General features: G+C 35.7%; 1 protein-coding gene across 1 annotated transcript in view; it reads left to right on the top strand.

Annotated features, from left to right (window-relative positions):
- Positions 1 to 15,435, top strand: part of LOC149554346 (filament-like plant protein 4) — a 54,816-nt gene extending 39,381 nt beyond the window's left edge. Inside the window, exons 3-6 of the mRNA XM_089828447.1 lie at positions 10,712 to 10,892; positions 11,494 to 13,999; positions 14,241 to 14,301; positions 14,405 to 15,435. Of these exons, the coding sequence (XP_089684573.1) occupies positions 10,712 to 10,892; positions 11,494 to 13,999; positions 14,241 to 14,301; positions 14,405 to 15,079 (3,423 nt within the window). The 3' untranslated portion in view covers positions 15,080 to 15,435. The remainder of the gene's footprint in view (positions 1 to 10,711; positions 10,893 to 11,493; positions 14,000 to 14,240; positions 14,302 to 14,404) is intronic.
- Positions 15,436 to 17,805: the final 2,370 nt, after the last annotated feature.

The raw sequence follows: 17,805 nt of genomic DNA, 5'->3' as shown, positions 1-17,805 counted from the left end.
TTTCAATCTTGATGTCCATTGTCCAATTGTAAGCATCAACATATAAGGATAGATGTGTGACTTTCATTTCCTTGTGTACTGAGGGGATCAGTCCATTGATACATAAATGCATTTCCAGTTTGTTGGTAGATTGGTTCTCCACTTTTACTAGAAATGCCTGGAGCCTATACATGTAAGCTCATTCATTTTCATGCTAACTTTGTTTGGTGTTGTAAATCTTAACAATGATCTCATTGTCTTCTCATAACAATTGAAGCTTAGCCTCAAAAGAGTTTTTTTAGCACTTCCCAAGAGATTGTAGACTCATCAAGTTCTATGAACTAGTCAGTGGCAATACCCTATTGTGTTGCTAGAAATGCTCTCCTCCAATAGTCTTTTTTCTCCTAATTGCTTGCCATCTAGATAATTTATGTTTTGTAGTGCCTGTCGATTCCTCTGATCTTTCCCCGCGAGCTTAGAGAGTTTCTGCTTGTTGAGATTTGGAATTGTCAAGGAAGTCACCACTTTTCTTCGTCGGTACACACCTTGTGCCTTGTACCTAGTTGGACTATTTTGCTCTCGATGTTTGGTGCTTTACTTGTACTCATAACCACGTACGAGTCCTCTACACATCCTTACACCCTAGTTACCTTTTGCATAGTTCATAAATCTCTCTGCTCCCCTACTTTTTGTCTTAGTACCCCCCACCCTTGGTTCTTCCTATATGGATAGGTGTTCTATGTGTTATAAGTTATTTTTGAGTATCTTAGGGAACTTGTTCTCAATGTTTCCTTCTTCCTCCTCTTTGTCTGATGCTGACTGTATGGACAAACTGTCTGTTTGGTTTGCAAGGCCTTGGTATATATTGTTACAGAGTGTTACGTGCTCAACAAGCTCTTCCTTCTCTCCCTCTAAGAGATCTTTAGTGAAGCTTTTCCTCTCTTCCTCTCTTCTTGTTCTTGGGAAGGGCTTTGAATTGAAAATCGTTTGATTGAATTTTCCTTGAATGCTTCTCATAATCTTCTTCTCCATTCTCTTTGTTCTTTGATCCTTAAAGATCACCAGATTGCTTGGTCTTGACCACCTTGTGGCCTCTTCTCTCCTTTATTGGGATCTAAGGGCCTGTGACTCTATTTGCATATGAAATTAATATAGAAGAGTAAAAAGGATGATTGGCCAAGGATTAGAGTTGATCCGGCTACATCATACTACCTTACTTGATGATACACAATATATTTGAAGGACTTGATGGTCGCCAAGAGGAACAAAAACATCAATCAACGAATGCTTACACCTACCCAAGGATGGCAAACAACTTAATACAAACAATTAATACATAGTCAGAACCAATATTATCGAGACATAATAATAGACATTATACATTGATGACAAAATCATCTACAGGGTCAAGGGATAGTGCCCCTGGTGCATTCTTGTTGTAGGTTGGGGTTGAGGGCCAAAGAGCCTGCAACTAGGCTCAGAGTAAGGCTTCCAAAATCACATGGATTGCCATGATGCATGCTATTTTCATAATTTTTATTTAAGAAAAACATTATATTTTTTAGTAGAAGTTGCATTTTATCCATATATTTTTCACATCTTCTGTATTTCTGAAAAAGTCTTGAAGTTTCATGAAGACCACCATCTTAATGTATATCTTGCTGTCATCATATTCCTTGACACCACATATTTTTTAGTCAATTGTGTCAAATAGTTTTTGCACCTTGCATATGGTTTCACATGTTGCATGCATATTTGCCAGTCATTTCCAACTAAAATATTTGATTAAAAACCCCTTTCTATTATGGTTTGATAGACGTATATACCATTATCCAAGGTTCTTACGTTGGCACATGTTGGAGCATTTTGGCAAAAGTGAACTGATTAGTTTAGACATTTGGTAGTTGCAGTTAATAAGACATTGATCATCCTCATGATGATACCTATATTTCTGATTAGCTGAAAATAAGCCTAAACCAACAATAATGGATGATGAATTAAATTCCAAATCAGAAAAAATTGAAAAAATCACAAAAACAACAGGTTTGTAGTGCCAGAGGGAAAATATGTGAAATTTGGCCAGGTTTTCTTGTTGAGGAACTCTGTCCAAATCCCCCACTGAACTGAACTTTGATATGTATCTAGGTTAGATTGGACCCAAATTTGCAAGTCTAAGGGTTGAACCATTAACGTAGCTTTTTATGATATTGTGGTCCATTGCATCAACCGCATAAGTAAGGACTTCCCAAGTATGGCTATAATTTGGATAAGAGTTCCACTTCTCCGAATTGAATATTTTTGAGGCAGCATTCTCAAGAAATCATTTATATTGCGGTATACCAGACCATTTGACTTTCATTGAGTGTTAATGAGTTGTTCTTAATTATATATTGATTTGGAGAAGAAATTGATACATAAAATGCTTTTTGAAATGGGAGGAATTGATTGAAAACAACCAATAGATTATGCAAATATACCTTCAGATGTCAGATTTCCAATCAGCATAGACATTTGGCTAGCGTTTGCCCCACCTTGCAATGTCAAGAATAGATGAAACCGATATATCAAGAAAAAACCAACCTTAAGAATGTCAGGCTCAAGATTCTAGTAGAGAAAAGATCAATGGATGCATGGGACTTGGACAACCATAAAATATTCCATGAAAGCTCTCTTGATTCAATCAAATTGTACATATTCAACAATATAAAAAAGATTGTTTAATTCATCTTCTAGATGACTATTTAGCTTATTACGCACCTAGGAAATATGAAATATAAAATATCATCCTATTTCTCCTATGATCATGACTCCTTTATATTACTGATTCATGTCCCCCCCTCCCTAAATACTTAGGGGTAGTGATAGAACCATTTTTTGTGTTGCATAGGCAACTTGTTTATGGTGCTTTTTTTTGTTGATTCTAATTTCCTGCGTTTTTCAAAAGGTTTTGTCCTAGTGATTCTCTTTTTCTTTAAGAACCAAGAAATAGACTAGGTTTTCAAACTTGAGTTTGTTTCCTCAGGTCGAGTCAATTTTCCATGGTGCTGTATCCATTTTAAAATAATGCTGCACCCGTTTGTGGTGAACATTTCCACCACTTTTTTCTTGAGTAATGAAATTTGCAAAAGAAAATTGATCAAATTTTGCTTTTGTCACTTCAGTAAGTGAGAACTGGATGCCCTAGGTTGATGGTGCCCATGAGAAGTCTAATAGTGTACCAGCTACACCATGTGACCTAAAGAGTAGATAATTGAAGCTGATTTTGCCCATTAGCAACACAAAAGTGTGTTGACTTATGCATCAGATGACCTTACTTTTGTCAAGCTGCAAATGTGGATTTTTTGTCAACAATAGCTACATGAAAAACTAATCATGTGGTGAAGAATACATTTTCTGAAAGATGGAATATGATGATCTTGCTCTATGCATTGTCATCAAAAGAAAAAATGGAGTATGCGATCATAGGTGTTTGAGTGCTGATTTGAGCATTAGTTGCTAAATATTATGACAATATGTTGGGATTGACAAGTTTTGAATGGGTAGTTTGAGGAGTCTTTTAAGTACCATGCTTAAAGAATTTGAAATCTTGATGTTTCTCCAGGTACCATGTGAACTCAATAATCTGAATTTTGATGTTGTCTCCAATAAAATGAGATTGGAGAGCTATTGCAAAGGCTTCCTTAGGACACGAGTGTATGTAAAGATGCATGAACCTGTGATGGCTTCTTAGATTTTTGTCACGATTCTTCATCAAGCCGCCCTTTTAGGTTTCCAACTTTATGGGAAGATTTTGTAAGACATCCTTCTTTGTTAAATTCACAACTCAAGTGCAAAAGAAAGAGAAACAAGATGTACTTTAATTGGCCTTGAATTATTCATATTGAGCTGTATACTTTGTGATTTCAGTGCCCTCATTATAAATATCCAAATGGGAAACTATACATATAAATAATCACCACTCCTATCAACTCTAGTGAGACTAAAAATATAATTATGCTCTATGAGAATTGGGTGCAACTCTACTGTGTTCTTAGTAGGCTGTTAATAGAATTAGTAGTAGTATCTACATTGCTTATCTAATCATCAGTTGGATCAAATTTAGCATTTGCATCAAGAGTTGACAAACTTTATAGGCTTTTGTACCATTTCTCATCAATATTTGTAATGCTGAGTTCATTATTGACTAGATGGACAACATCTGCATTAAGAGTAAATCAGTAATCATATGAACTGGTGGATTGGAGTGTCTTGTTGGATTTTAATAAAGATGATTCTTCTCCAAATGGAATGATCTGTCCATCCAAAATGCATATGCTTAATTAGTTCTACTGGTGGACCCTTGATATAACATTGCTTTGTTGAACGTGTGTGTTGGCCTTATAATAGTCAAGGATGTAGATCAAAACAACCATGGTAAACATGTCCTCATTGTCCACAGTGACAGCATAATTTGGCTTGACAGTTATTAGTGCAGGTTGATTTTGATTGACATGGCCGCTTGTTAATTTCACTAGGTTGACTGATAGGTGAAGGTTTGATTGTTATTTTGAATACCTCCATATACAAATTTGATTACCCTTGACTAATATGATGTTTGTTGGGTCTATTGCTTCCAAGACATGCACAATAGGTGTAGACTCAACAATTGAAGGATTAATAGGTATTGTATCCAATGTCCATGATGAGTTTTGATTGTGCACGTTTTTCATCTCAACATTGTCTTGTGGTGTATAAGGGGGCTCATTATTGCTTTAACAAACATGAATATATTTCTACGTCTTATGAGGAGACTTATAATTTTTTTTAAAGGGATTTTGGTCTTTAAAAGTCTTTTGAATTGAACTGCTTGAAGAAGGAACAACATTGTTGACAACAAATTTCATCTTTGTTGAGGCACTGGATACCTGTTCTTGTAGTTGATTTTGCAACCTATTGATTTCTTGTTGCAACATTTTTCATTGGTTGCAAAATTGCATGAAGAAAGGCTTGTGTTGATTTTATCATTGAATCTTGTTTGTTACTGACATCAATTTGTAAAGATAACATGCTGTTGGTGTAATATGCACATGATTACGAAGATTACACACTTCCATGTTGGGTTCCATTGATAATGCTTGAAAAAAATACAATTCTCAAAACGTTATGGCTTTTGTTGTCAAGTGGAAATAGATTGGTTCCCGATTAGTCCAAGAGGCTACTTTTTCTATACACTGTTAGATTGATATACTTAACTTTTGATATTCTCACCCTTTCGATATTTCCAATTATACGTGGAAGAAGCTCATCCTTTTGATATACGGATTGGTACACAAAAGTGATGTTAAAGTATGTAAGAGAAGAGAGGTGCGCAGCACATAGGTAGTACTTGAAAAGGATTTTACCTATTAATGATACCTGCCTAGAAAGAAATAAAGAAAATTTCAGTCAGGATTTACATTTTAGGACAGTGCCAAATGGGTAATGGAGGGGAAGAGTCTGAATGGAAATTTATTTATCCTTGATGATTTGTAGGGACAAAGCCACAAACTCTTTTGTTTCTGCTATATTCTGCATTCACCTGTGATGGATTGACCCATGAATATGAACTAGACATACCTCAAATACCAAATGTGATTGTTTTAGGTTTTGCAAAACAATTTTTTGGCTTTTGACTTTTGATTTCCAAAAAATAACTTATCGGTGCATGTATTTGATGATCACCTATTCACACTATACTAGAATGGGTTATGATGACAATTTTCAAAACATCATTACCATTTAAAATACTCCCCAGAAATGAAATTCTTTACTTAAAACCCAAGTCTAAAAGGTTTGAAGAAATAAAACTTATAGTTTGAACAGCAAAGAAGCTTGACTTCAGGAAGAATTGACCCAAGTCTAAAAAGGTTTGAAGAAATAAAACTTATAGTTTGAACAGCAAAGAAACTTGACTTCAGGAAGAATTGATCATTTGACCATGTGAAAAGTAAGGTAGAAAAGGTGGAAGAGTCCAGATCAGTAGTAGGGTTCTTTACGAGGTTGACATTATAGTGGGACTACATGAGGACAAGTAATATGATTGATATTTGTTTTTGCCAAATATTCTAGTGCCTTTCTTTCTTGACACTTGAACTTTCTTCACTCTTCTCCACGGTTATATCCTTCTGTGACTGATCTCTTTGTACCAAGGAAGGATCCTTAGTCCTTACCTTGGTTTTCCTGGTTTCATGTCTTATTTTGTTTCTTCTCAGTCACCGTTTGGTGCTCCTGCTTTGGCTGGCTCTTTTGTTTGTATGCTCAGTCCCACAAACCCTTGTGGTTTTTTGTTGGAAATTAATAGTATTATCTTATCTTATTATCTCCTTCAGCAAAAGCTTTTCATCTTGCTCAAATGCCAATTTCAGGCCTGAGAATTTCTATATGAAATAATTGATTTGGACAATTGGAGAATTCAAGAGATATCTTTTCATTCTATCAAATTGTACATATTTAAGAATATGAAAATGTGTTCAGCTCATTTTCTAGTGCAGCCAGGAATAGTAAAATATGAAAATATTATCCTACTACTACTAGGATTATGTACATTAATATAATTATTATACACAAGAAGATATCACCATTGTACAAGGGGACAGCCAAGGAATTCAAATATTGATCCAGGGGAAAAGCCACCCAACTACGAGAGGCTTATTTATCAAGGGGAGAATGACATGGTACAAAGGGATAGCTAAGGAACTCAAGTATAGCCAGGAATTCAAGTATTGATCCAGGGAAAAAGTCACCCAACTACCAGAGAGGCTTAGACATGGGTAATTCCAAAAAGCATTTAAAATTTATCAAATGTAACAACTCAGCCAGGTAAACAAATGAGCACTTCAAATTCCTTTGAAACATTCAACCGTCTTGAGATTGATGAAACAGAAATACAGGAGGCAGGCAAAATTGACATCTAACCCCTGCCTTTACAATAGGATAAGAAGGTTGAATACATCTTCATAGACCATCCAAAATGACTTGAAGAAGCCACTCGAAATCTACCTTTAACACAAGCATTGGAGGAAGATGAAAAATGATTTAATATGCCAAAACATACAGCAGATAAGGTAGTTTTCACATCATTGGCAGTGTCTTCTAGATCAAATTTACAAAATCTAGGGCCCCCAAAGGAAAGAACAGGACCACTAAAACATTCCTATAAAGGGAAGAAATTGAAGGGTCAGAAGGAGCAGATCGGAATTGGGTAGGCATGGAGTCTGAAGAAGCTCTTATCACATAAAAGGCTTATCCTACAGCTTATAACCTCAAGAAGAGCAATGTAATTTCTGATCTTTCTATTGGATCTGGTAGTTCTTTTAGATAGATTTCATTAGACTTTGTTTCTATTCTGTAGGTGCTGCAATGGCTATTGCTGATGGACAATCATGGTCTGATACAATCTGTAAATATTTAAACCTTAAACAAGTTCAACATTAATACATTGTTCGTATGATCAAAGTGTATTTTACCTTTTATTTAATAGAATGAAATTTTATCAAATTATGGTTATAGTAACAATCACACAAAAGAAGGTATTGAAATCTTCTTAAGAATGTGAACTGCATACTCAATGTTAAAGAAAAAGTTGTCAATATGTTGTTTTTTGGTTCATTATCTCAACTGCAAAACTTTGATGGACTGGATTAGTTTCAACTAGAAACACTATTGCCTTGCTTGAAATTAGGATGGAAATAGGCGTTTGTTTCACAGCCTTATTTCCTTATAATATGATGAATATTATCTTTCAAGGAGCACCCTGGTTCATGAACCTTGCAGGTTTGTCCATGAAACATAGGGATCCTATATTTACTCCTATGCATTTTTTTGACTTCATGTTGTTCTACGAATTGGCAATGCAATATTATATACTTTCTAGAAGATCTTACCTTCCATTATTATATACTTCGATGATTTTGAGCTTGAGAGGTCTTCACCATACATGATTGAATTTTGAGGGAATGGTTTGGGATAACCTCTTGTTTATGAGAATATACCTTTTAAACTGCAAATGTTACTATTAACGCGGGCATGTGATTTGAGTGCTACCCTGTTCAATGCCTAAGAAATTAGCTGATGTCTAACCCTATACCTTTGCTATTACTTGGGGTTAAGATCATGGGCTGCCATATTTTTATTGTGTTTCATCTTCATGTCATGATCGGCTTAATTAATATTTTCATAAATTCCTATTAGACTTCTTAATACAACTTGCTTGTGTTGTTGGATCAAGCATGCTCTCAAGCATCATGAATCTCTTTGAGGCTGGTAGTGTCTATATCAATATTAATTACCTTTATAGCAATTAGATGATAGATAATCTCTATTTGCAAGCAAAGATTAGATTAATTATTTAATAGTGAGTTTTGAAGACTTTCAAAATTAAAAACAAGGTTTAATAAAATTACAAAAAATAAAACTTAATATGTAAAATTGACATCTGAAGAAAATTTTCAACATTTTTAATTTGTAACCTGATACACAATCACAAAGTTGCTTGACGACCTTTGGCTTCACCTTCTTCCCTCATTTGACTTTGCTTGAGCCCACATCTTCCATCATTGCAAACCAACATAGATTTTATTACCTATTGTACTTCCAACATCCACTCCAACAAAATAAAATAGCAAGCATTCTCTGCAACATCCTTCTAGTTACTAGTGGTTTTAAGAAATTTATTATTTGAAAAAACCTTGAAGAGTGCAAGTCATTTGTGACGACTTCTTGCAAGCGTCTGCATGTCTTTAGTTTTGGCCACCATTTTTGTCACCCAAGGTATCTTCCCATTGTCTTTCAATGTGTTGGTGAATGCATGAACTTAAAACGGGCAGTATAAACTGTCCTTGTAAGAACTCTCCCCCATTAATCAAACATGCCATTGCAAACATGAGCTAGATTTGTTACTACTTGCTGCACAATCTTTGAACCTCCAACCTCCTCCGTGGCTGAGCTCAGAAGTTGAAATTGGAACTCAGCATCCCTATGCTTCCTTGAGCAACTTAAATAAAATATGATAGAGTGGAACATGTAGCAATGATATTAATGAGTGGTTGGCGTTTAATATCAGGCCTCCATTCCATGATAGTGAAGTGACCCTCCCTTATCTAGGTTTGTCTGATGTTCTCCATCAAGTACTTTAGCTTTAAATATTGTTACTCAAAGATATAGTATGTACTAAAATTTCTCCAAAGGGGCAATTAAAGGATCCAGTTGTGTTTTCCCCTTTTCAGCAAGTATGGATAATGTCTTACTTGAAAAGGAATGGCATGGGGATAAAACAGCTTGGCTACATTAGCCTTCTCACATGTTTGCATGTTGAATAATCTTGAAACTTTATTTCAGTTATCAGCTGCACCCTTTCTCTTCCTTCTTTGAGGTACTCTTCACTCAAGAAATCCATCTATAAATGATACACTTGAATGATCTATCATAGATTGCAGAGGTACAACACTAGCTTTTGCCTCTGCGTCGTTGACTGACCTAGTCAATGCTCTCTTCTTAGGTCATTTTCAAAAACCCCAACATGACGTCTAACCACCTTAGTAATATGACTAACCTACTATAACTCCATGGGAATACGCTTTGCACAAATTGTACAACTACTTATTTACCCCCTTGAATTTTTGAATTTGTTTTTCTAAAATGGTCACATCTTGCAATAAGGGTTTAGTGGGTTTAAATTAACTTTTTGAATGAGCTATGACAATGGCTGAACCTAATTAAAAAGGTCCTTGTAACGTGTGCATTTTCCAAATAACCACTAACACTTATTGACATTCACTTCTTCCCTCTCATATTCATCAATTGAAGAGCCCATGTTAGTTATTTTTCTTTGTAAAGAAAAAGGGACCAACATACTAAAAAAGTCAGCAGAACAATGGCCTAAGATCTTTGGCAAAATGTGAGGAAAGATTCCGTTTTCAGCCACAGTGATTAAAACTTACTTGAAAGTGAGTGATTGATCACGTAATTGTGACCAGTGCTGACTTTTTCCTTTTGATATCTGCAAAATTGTAAACTGATTTTGGTTGCAAAAATAATTTGGCTTAGTTGGAGGGAGGTTTTAGGATTTGATAATGGACATGGAGCTCCTTAAGGCCCCCTATGCTGTTTTCAATTGGATAAATGCATGGAAATCGAGAGAGAATTGTGTGAGACATACTCCAATATGTGTATATTCCATTTATTAATCAGAATCTACAAGGGAATTACTTTGGTTGTTGGAACTTACATTGTTCAAGTTACCTTATTTGACATATCTAATGTGTGTTTTTACATCATTATCATAGATTCATAAGTAATAAATGCCTAGTAGTTTAAACACTATACCATATCTAATAGCCTCTTTTCTCTTTCCCAATTTAAAAAAAATATGAGTCTCAAAAAAGTTAAAAAACACAGCAAGGATGTCTAGCATTGTTGGGAGATGTTTCATGGATGTAATATATGATAGAAAAGGGATGATTCCTGCCGTGCTTGTGTGCTGTAAATTTCAGGGAGGACAAAGATAAGAGGATATGTGTTCCTGTGTAAATCTAGAGATTATCAAATCATTAGATTCAATTTTTCTCAGTCAATTAGCATGGTAGCATTTTTTTGTAACTTTATGACACTACTATAAAATATGCTCTGTTTTATTCCCTTTTTTGATGCATCTACACGAATTTCAATAGTGCATAGCTCTGTTGTGCTACAATAATTATTTGATTTGATTGAGCAGGCTACCATCAAGACTCTCGCAGATCATGTTCGGATGTCAGAAGAGGCAATGATTCAATTTCATGAGTCAGAGGAGAAAGTAAAGTATTTAAATGAAAAACTTTCTGCTGCAATGTCAGAGATAAGTACCAAGGAAAGTCTGGTGAAACAGCATGCCAAAGTTGCAGAAGACGCTGTTTCGGGTAGGATTCTTTATTGTTCTCTTCTACTGTTTGTGTTTATATTTCACACAATTAATTTAGATCTTTGTGGTGACAATTGGCCATTGAGCTTGAAGAGAAGTACATATATTAGGGAGTACGTAGTGCATTAATTGAGACACAACTGCAGGGAAAATAATATTAAGTAGTAAAACAGTAAAAGAAGCACAATAATGAAGCAGGCCAAACAATTCTTGGAATCTGAAAGTTAATCAAGAAACTACTCTCCTGGTGTTAGAGATTGGGAAGAAATTGGTGACAAGGCTGATGTAATAGAGAAACTGATTTGAATGTCTCTTGCAAATAACTTGTTTCACAATCTTTAAGCTTACATAATATAATCCTTTTCTGGATGAAACTGTGTGTACCTTTTTCATTCCATGTTTCAAATCACTCACAGTAATTCACCATCAGGAAAAGAATTATGTGGGCAATGCTGTTTGACTAATTAGCAAATTGTAGACATGCCATTTTTCTTCTCTGAATAATATATCCCTGTATAAATGTTAGTTAATATTCTGTTTTCTTATATCATTTATCTTCATGCTCTGAAATTTGGTTAATTGTCTTGTTTTCATGGCAGGTTGGGAGAAGGCCCAAAAAGAAGCTCTAGCTTCAAAACAACAAGTTGAGTCTCTAATACAGCAAAAGGTTGTTCTTGAAGAACGAGTAACCCATTTGGATGGTGCTCTAAAAGAGTGCATGAAGCAGCTCCGGCATGTTAGAGAAGAGCAAGAGCATAAAATTCATGAGGTTGTCATCAACAAGACCAGAGAATGTGATAAAATCAAATTAGAATTTGAGGCCAAATTAGTGGTTTTGGAACAGCAACTTATTCAATCAAGTGCGGAGAATACTGCACTATCCAGGTCATTGCAGGAACGGTCAAGATCATTGGCAGAATTAAATCAAGTTAGATCTCAAGTTGAAGCTGAAGTTAAAATACTCCAGGATAATATTGAGTCATATCAAAATGAGAACTCTTCTCTTAAATATGAAATTAGTGTGCTTAGCAAGGAACTAGAGATCCGTAATGAAGAAAGAAATATGAGTATGAAAAGTGCAGAGGCAGCTAACAAGCAGCAGTTAGAAACTGTCAAAAAGATTGCAAAATTAGAAGCTGAGTGTCAAAGACTCCGGGGTTTGCTACGGAAAAAGTTGCCAGGGCCTGCTGCACTTGCTCAAATGAAGGTGGAAGTTGAGAACTGGGGAAAGGAGGCAGGAGAAGGAAGGAAAAGGAGGTCACCTGTGAAAACTTCTGGTTTGTATCTTTCAACTTCATATGATTCTAGCTATGATGATTCCCAAGAACAAGGTCAAAAAGAGTCTGAATTCCTAACTGAACGCCTTTTTACCATGGAAGAGGAAACAAAAATGCTAAAAGAGGCCTTGTCAAAGCGTAATAGTGAGCTTCAAGCCTCAAGAATGATGTGTGCCAGAACAGCTAGTAAACTTTCCAGTTTAGAGAAACAGTTGGAAGTTTTAAACAATGGTCAGAAACCAATAAAACCTGCTCTTGAACTGCATGTAGAACAACCACGAGGTCAAACTACAAGCAACCCACCAAGCTTAACCTCAGTGTCTGAAGATGGGAATGATGATGAGATAAGCTGTGCAGAGTCATGGGCATCTGCACTAATATCAGAGCTATCTCACATTCAGAAAGAAAAGAGCTCAGGCATGAGTACTAAGGCTCTAGACTCACGCAATATGGATCTAATGGATGATTTCACAGAGATGGAGAAGTTGGCCTCCCTCCCTTCAACCAAAATGAACCAGACAATTGGTAAATTGGATGGCCCAAGTGAAAAGATTGTGGTGGGAACTGAAGAGAAGATATCCCTGGAAGAAACTCTTGCAAAAAGGGATTCAGAGCTTCAATCTGCAAATCAGCAATGCTTAGATCTGTCCAAAAAGCTAGCTTCTGTGAAGGAAGAGTTGACTGAATTGCAATCTAAAAATCTTGCCAACGAGAATACTTTAATCAGTCTTCAGACAAGATTGGATATGATACTTGAGGCACAAGCTGAGGGTGGGGATGTGCAAAAGGTTTTGCAGGATGTTCAGTGTGCTATGGCAGAAGAAGTTGAAGCACTATCTACTTCTCATGCTTGTGATAGGAAGCTGCCAAAATGTCCTGTACCTTCACATGATTTTGGTAATCAAGAAAATGCTTTTCAGTTCACCAAAAGTTTGATAGCAGAGGGAGAGATTTCTCCCTCTGATACTAAGTGTGCTATTGATGTTACTGACCCTAAGCTTGAAAGTACAGTTTGTAGAGTTGTTACTCTTGTAGAGTCAATTGCCAATGAAGCTAGAAGTTCACATAATTTCCCAGCCTCCAAACTGCATGATCTAGATGTCAGCATTGAGATGTTTAGAAAATCCATAAATCAAATTTTGCATGGTACACCGGATATCATAGAGTTTGTTTCTGAGCTATCATCAGTCCTGATCCAACTTTCTGAAATTAGTGCTCCTGCTTTTGGTAAATGTGATGCTCACAATGAATCAAACATTGCTGACGGTATAAAATCTGAAATAGGTAAGTCTAATGACATTGAAAATGGGAAGCTTGATCCTAGTTCATTGAGAGAGGATACAGCTTCTAGCTCTCCTTCTATGCCATCATATACAAGTAGTACAAACGCAAATACTGAGCTCAGTATGATTCAAGAGGAAAAAGCAGCTTTGGAGTCCGAGGTGAAGGCTGGAATGGCTAGATATGCAGGTCTACAAGAAGAGCTCACACAGGTGAAGGCAGAGAAAGCTGAGTTAGACATGGAGTTAATGGCATCCAAAGAGAAGCTAACACAAACAAAAGGCCAACTCACTGAGGCTGAGAACACACTGGTAAGCTTGCAAGAACAACTTACTTCTGCTTTGGAGTCAAATAAAACAGCAGAGAATGAGTTGGAAATCATGACATCATCCAAAGCAGATTTAGAGTTGCAGTTGAAGGCAACAGAAGTGGATATCAAGCATTTGCATGAAAAAGTGAAAGCTCTAGAGTCAGAACTTCAAGAGGAACAGAAACACCATGTGGATGCTGAGGCAAAGTGTCAAGAGCTACAGGAATTGTTGCAAAGGTTAGAGAAAGCTACAAGCATGCAATCCATATTAGTTAGGTTTATTGTTTGGTGTAACATGGAAAAATTTAAAAATGAGACACAAATGTGTCGAGCACTTTTCATTCTAGGGATGTATATCTAAAGCATATTGCTTGCGAGAATGGACATGATATAGAAATTTCCGTGGAAATTATTGATTTTAAGCTATGTAGTGTTGGAAATCCATGCTAATTCTGAATGTTGTGTTGTTGAATCTCAGGAAAGAGGAAGAGTTGGAAAGCTTGCAGTCGATTGCAGATAACAATTCCAATATTATACAGGTATGGATTATTAATGAATTGTATCAATTGTTTTTCTGAACTTGATAGGGATTATATTTGATTTCAAATGGATTATATCTGAACTGAACATTTTTTTATACAGAAACGAGAAATAGAAGCCGCTGCACAGAAGATTGCTGAATGCCAGAAAACAATACTTAATGTAGGGAGACAGTTGAATGCCCTATCGTCTCCAAAGCATTCTGTAGACTGGTCTTCTGACAATGAAAATGGGCTGTTCACCAGTTCATCTTCTGTTCGACCATCCCAAAAGGAATCACATGACATAAAACGTTCCAGACATTATATAGAAGATTTATCCAATTCCACTAGCCAGGAAAGTGAAAGGAATGGAAAAATTGAACAGGGTGCTTCCTGGAGCTCATATAGCAACCATGCCTTGGTAGTATACGAACCTGATATTTTAGTATCAGGAAATGGCAAGCAGGAGACTGGCCAATACACCGGCATATCATCTGGCAGCCCTGCTCATGAGTTGCAGAAAAATAGCGAATCCATTGTACCTATCCATGAAGATTGTATAGAAGGCCACCCGACATTGCCTAGCCCTTCGGATACTGAACCAAGTTCCCCAAGTATGGCCCTTGTAGTTGTGAAGCCTAATCGAAAAATTAAGATTCCCCGTTCTTCGACAGGAAATGTACTATCCAAGTCTTTGACAAAAGATGAGGGAAAACTACCATCTTCAGTTTCCTCATCAGAAAAGCATGGAAGTGGTTTCAGCAGGTTCTTTTCAAGGACAAGGACTAGCCATTAGACAAAGACAAACAATCTAATGTCCATATATGTGAATCGGTAAACTGCGTAGTAGCTTGGCTATTCTTTTAATTGCCTACCTTTGTGATAGGCTTTATAATAGTTAAGACTAAAACCCAATCAACGGAATTCAGTGACTTATAAATGATGTCAATATTACTACAAACAGCTGCTTTCAGTCTCAAGTATAACACCTTTGTAAATTCCAAGAGGTGTGTGGTTTGTTTCTTTGCCAATCTTGTGGCATTAGGAAGTCGCCCAGCTATATGCTGGAATTTGTAAATGTTATGACTCTTTGACGGTGCATCACACCAATCATCATAATTCATTAATTTATATGAGCTCAAATTCATCCTTTTTGAGATCGCCAAGTTAATTATATTTCTATCATGGAGTCGACCATACTCACCATAGTCCATAAACTCAGTAATTTCAAAGTTGGTGATTATTCTCTATTTTCATTGCTGGATGAGTTATCACAAGTGAACTCTTGCATTTTTATAGACAAAAAAAAAGGTGGTAAAATTGGCACCGCATGTTAAATGCTGCTTAAGATGTGTTTTCGAGAGGATTTTGCTTTAGAAGTGTGCATTTTCTCGTTTGAATTGTTAGTATTTAATTTAATACATTTTGTAATTGAATTGAAAAAAAAGGTTTTTTCAAAAAATTTAACTTTCCATGTCAAGTTGAAATTTTTGGGCTTGCTGAATACTCTCTATATCTAAGTTTATGAATTATGACATGGACAATAATGCCTAAAAATTTAACGGTACAAAGACCTTTTAATCAATGTAGTTTAGGCACATATATGGTAGAGGAAACCAATTTAGTATGGTTGTAATACCCTTCCTTTGCTATCATTGTAGATGTACTTTTTAAAGTTCTATATGACTCTTCTATAGATGTGTTAGTCTCTATTTGATATTTGAAATTCAATACTTTGATATGTTGGGTAATTGATTATGTTGGGTTGTAACAATTTTCTGTTGGTAGTGATGATGCTTTAATTTCTCTTGGTTAGTTAATGAAATTACTTCTATGATGCTGTCATATGATGTGTTTTAGAAATATGTTTATTATGTCCTAATGATGATGAGATATTCATGTTATAATACGATGTTATTTAATTTTAAGATTTATTGTTATACTTATCTCATACTTGCATGTGTATGGTGTGTGTGTGTGTATGTTTTGTATTTATGTTTGACATGCTTGATATGGTTGAGGGAGGGAGATGTAGTCACCTACTAGTCGAGATTTACATGATGTACCGCTTTCTGTCATTGTTTGTTTAGCTTAGATATATGTATATGTACATGTTCATGCTCGTCTTTTATACAGATTTGTAAGTATCGGGCATCAACTTTTCTAAGTTGCCAAGATGAGCGTGTCCTATCGCAATAACTCAATGGTAAGAATGTGGAGATAATGTTTAGGTTCAATTCCAGCCATAGCCTAATTACTTGTCCTGAGAAGGACATGTATTTGACTTTGCATCCTTTTTAAACCCAGGAGTTTATCTTTACATGTGTTTGATTTTGAGTTTTGCCAGCTTTGGTAATGTTTCTTTTATGTGAATTTGGCTGTGATTTATTTGGTAAATGATTTAATTATATTATTGGGGTTAAACATATAAAATCAAGAATTATTAAATATTATTTGATTAAAAGTAAAATATTAAAATATGAGAATATTTAATTAATTGAAAACTAATTAAATATGTGTTTTAATTTAAAAGACTTAATTTGGAAGTCTAATTTGGAAAATTGATTAAAGAGAAATTAAAATATGATTATATTTAATTAATTAGAAATTAATTAAATGTGCTTAGTTTGAAATATTTAATTTAAAAGTGTAAGAATTTGGCTTAGGCCAGAATTCACCCAAGAACTAAAGAACTCAACACAAGCACACTGTAGACCAAAATAGGCAGAGTATGATCAGAATGACGATATTCATTCAATAATTGGATACAAGAGTACACTAGGAGTGCCTGAATATAAAGGCCTTAGGAGAGCTTCTAGAATGCATAGAAGTCAGCACCATGATATGTCATACAACCAGACACATGTCCACCAGATATGGATTATCCTTCATTAAGCACGGGATTAAGTGCGATGATGTGAGGATAAGCCTACAATGGTGTAGCACGCAAATTAGTGGAGTAGACAACATGTGCTAAATGAGGAGTGCGGAAAACTGTGTTGTCATCATGACAGCTCAGTGAATGATGCATACTCCTATGTTGTAGACACCATGTGCATAATTAGAATTGCATAACTCAATGAGAGTTCACAAATTTCTAAGTGTCTCACCTAAAACAATAATAAAATAACGCAAAATAATTAAATAATGCATTAACCTAAGTAAAACTTAATTAAGTGTAATAAGTAAATACTTATTTACACCAACACCCCCCCTTAAGTGCAAGTTAGGGGAATGCCCTTAAGCTTACTCAATCTAGGATGAAATGCAATATGAGTCCCGGCTACTAGGCCATGTTAGGTACCCATGTACATAATGATATGCAATCTCTCATAAAGCGGGGAAAGAGGGAAAACCTCATGGGAAAAACCCTCCCCCAAAAAGAGAGATAAAGCAGGATGCATTGATGGATGGAGTAATCAGGACCCCCCCATTATGACATACATTCAATATATACATAAGAGAATGAGAGGAAGAGAGACAGGATAGGTTCCCCCCCAAAAAGAAGAATGCCGAACAGTG

This window comes from Cupressus sempervirens, chromosome 5, assembly GCF_028749045.1.
Source record: "Cupressus sempervirens isolate cs-2001-9-10 chromosome 5, ASM2874904v1, whole genome shotgun sequence".
Classification (NCBI taxonomy): Eukaryota; Viridiplantae; Streptophyta; class Pinopsida; order Cupressales; family Cupressaceae; genus Cupressus; species Cupressus sempervirens.
The sequence above is the reverse complement of the archived record's forward strand: the minus strand, read 5'-3'. Positions and strand labels throughout refer to the sequence as shown.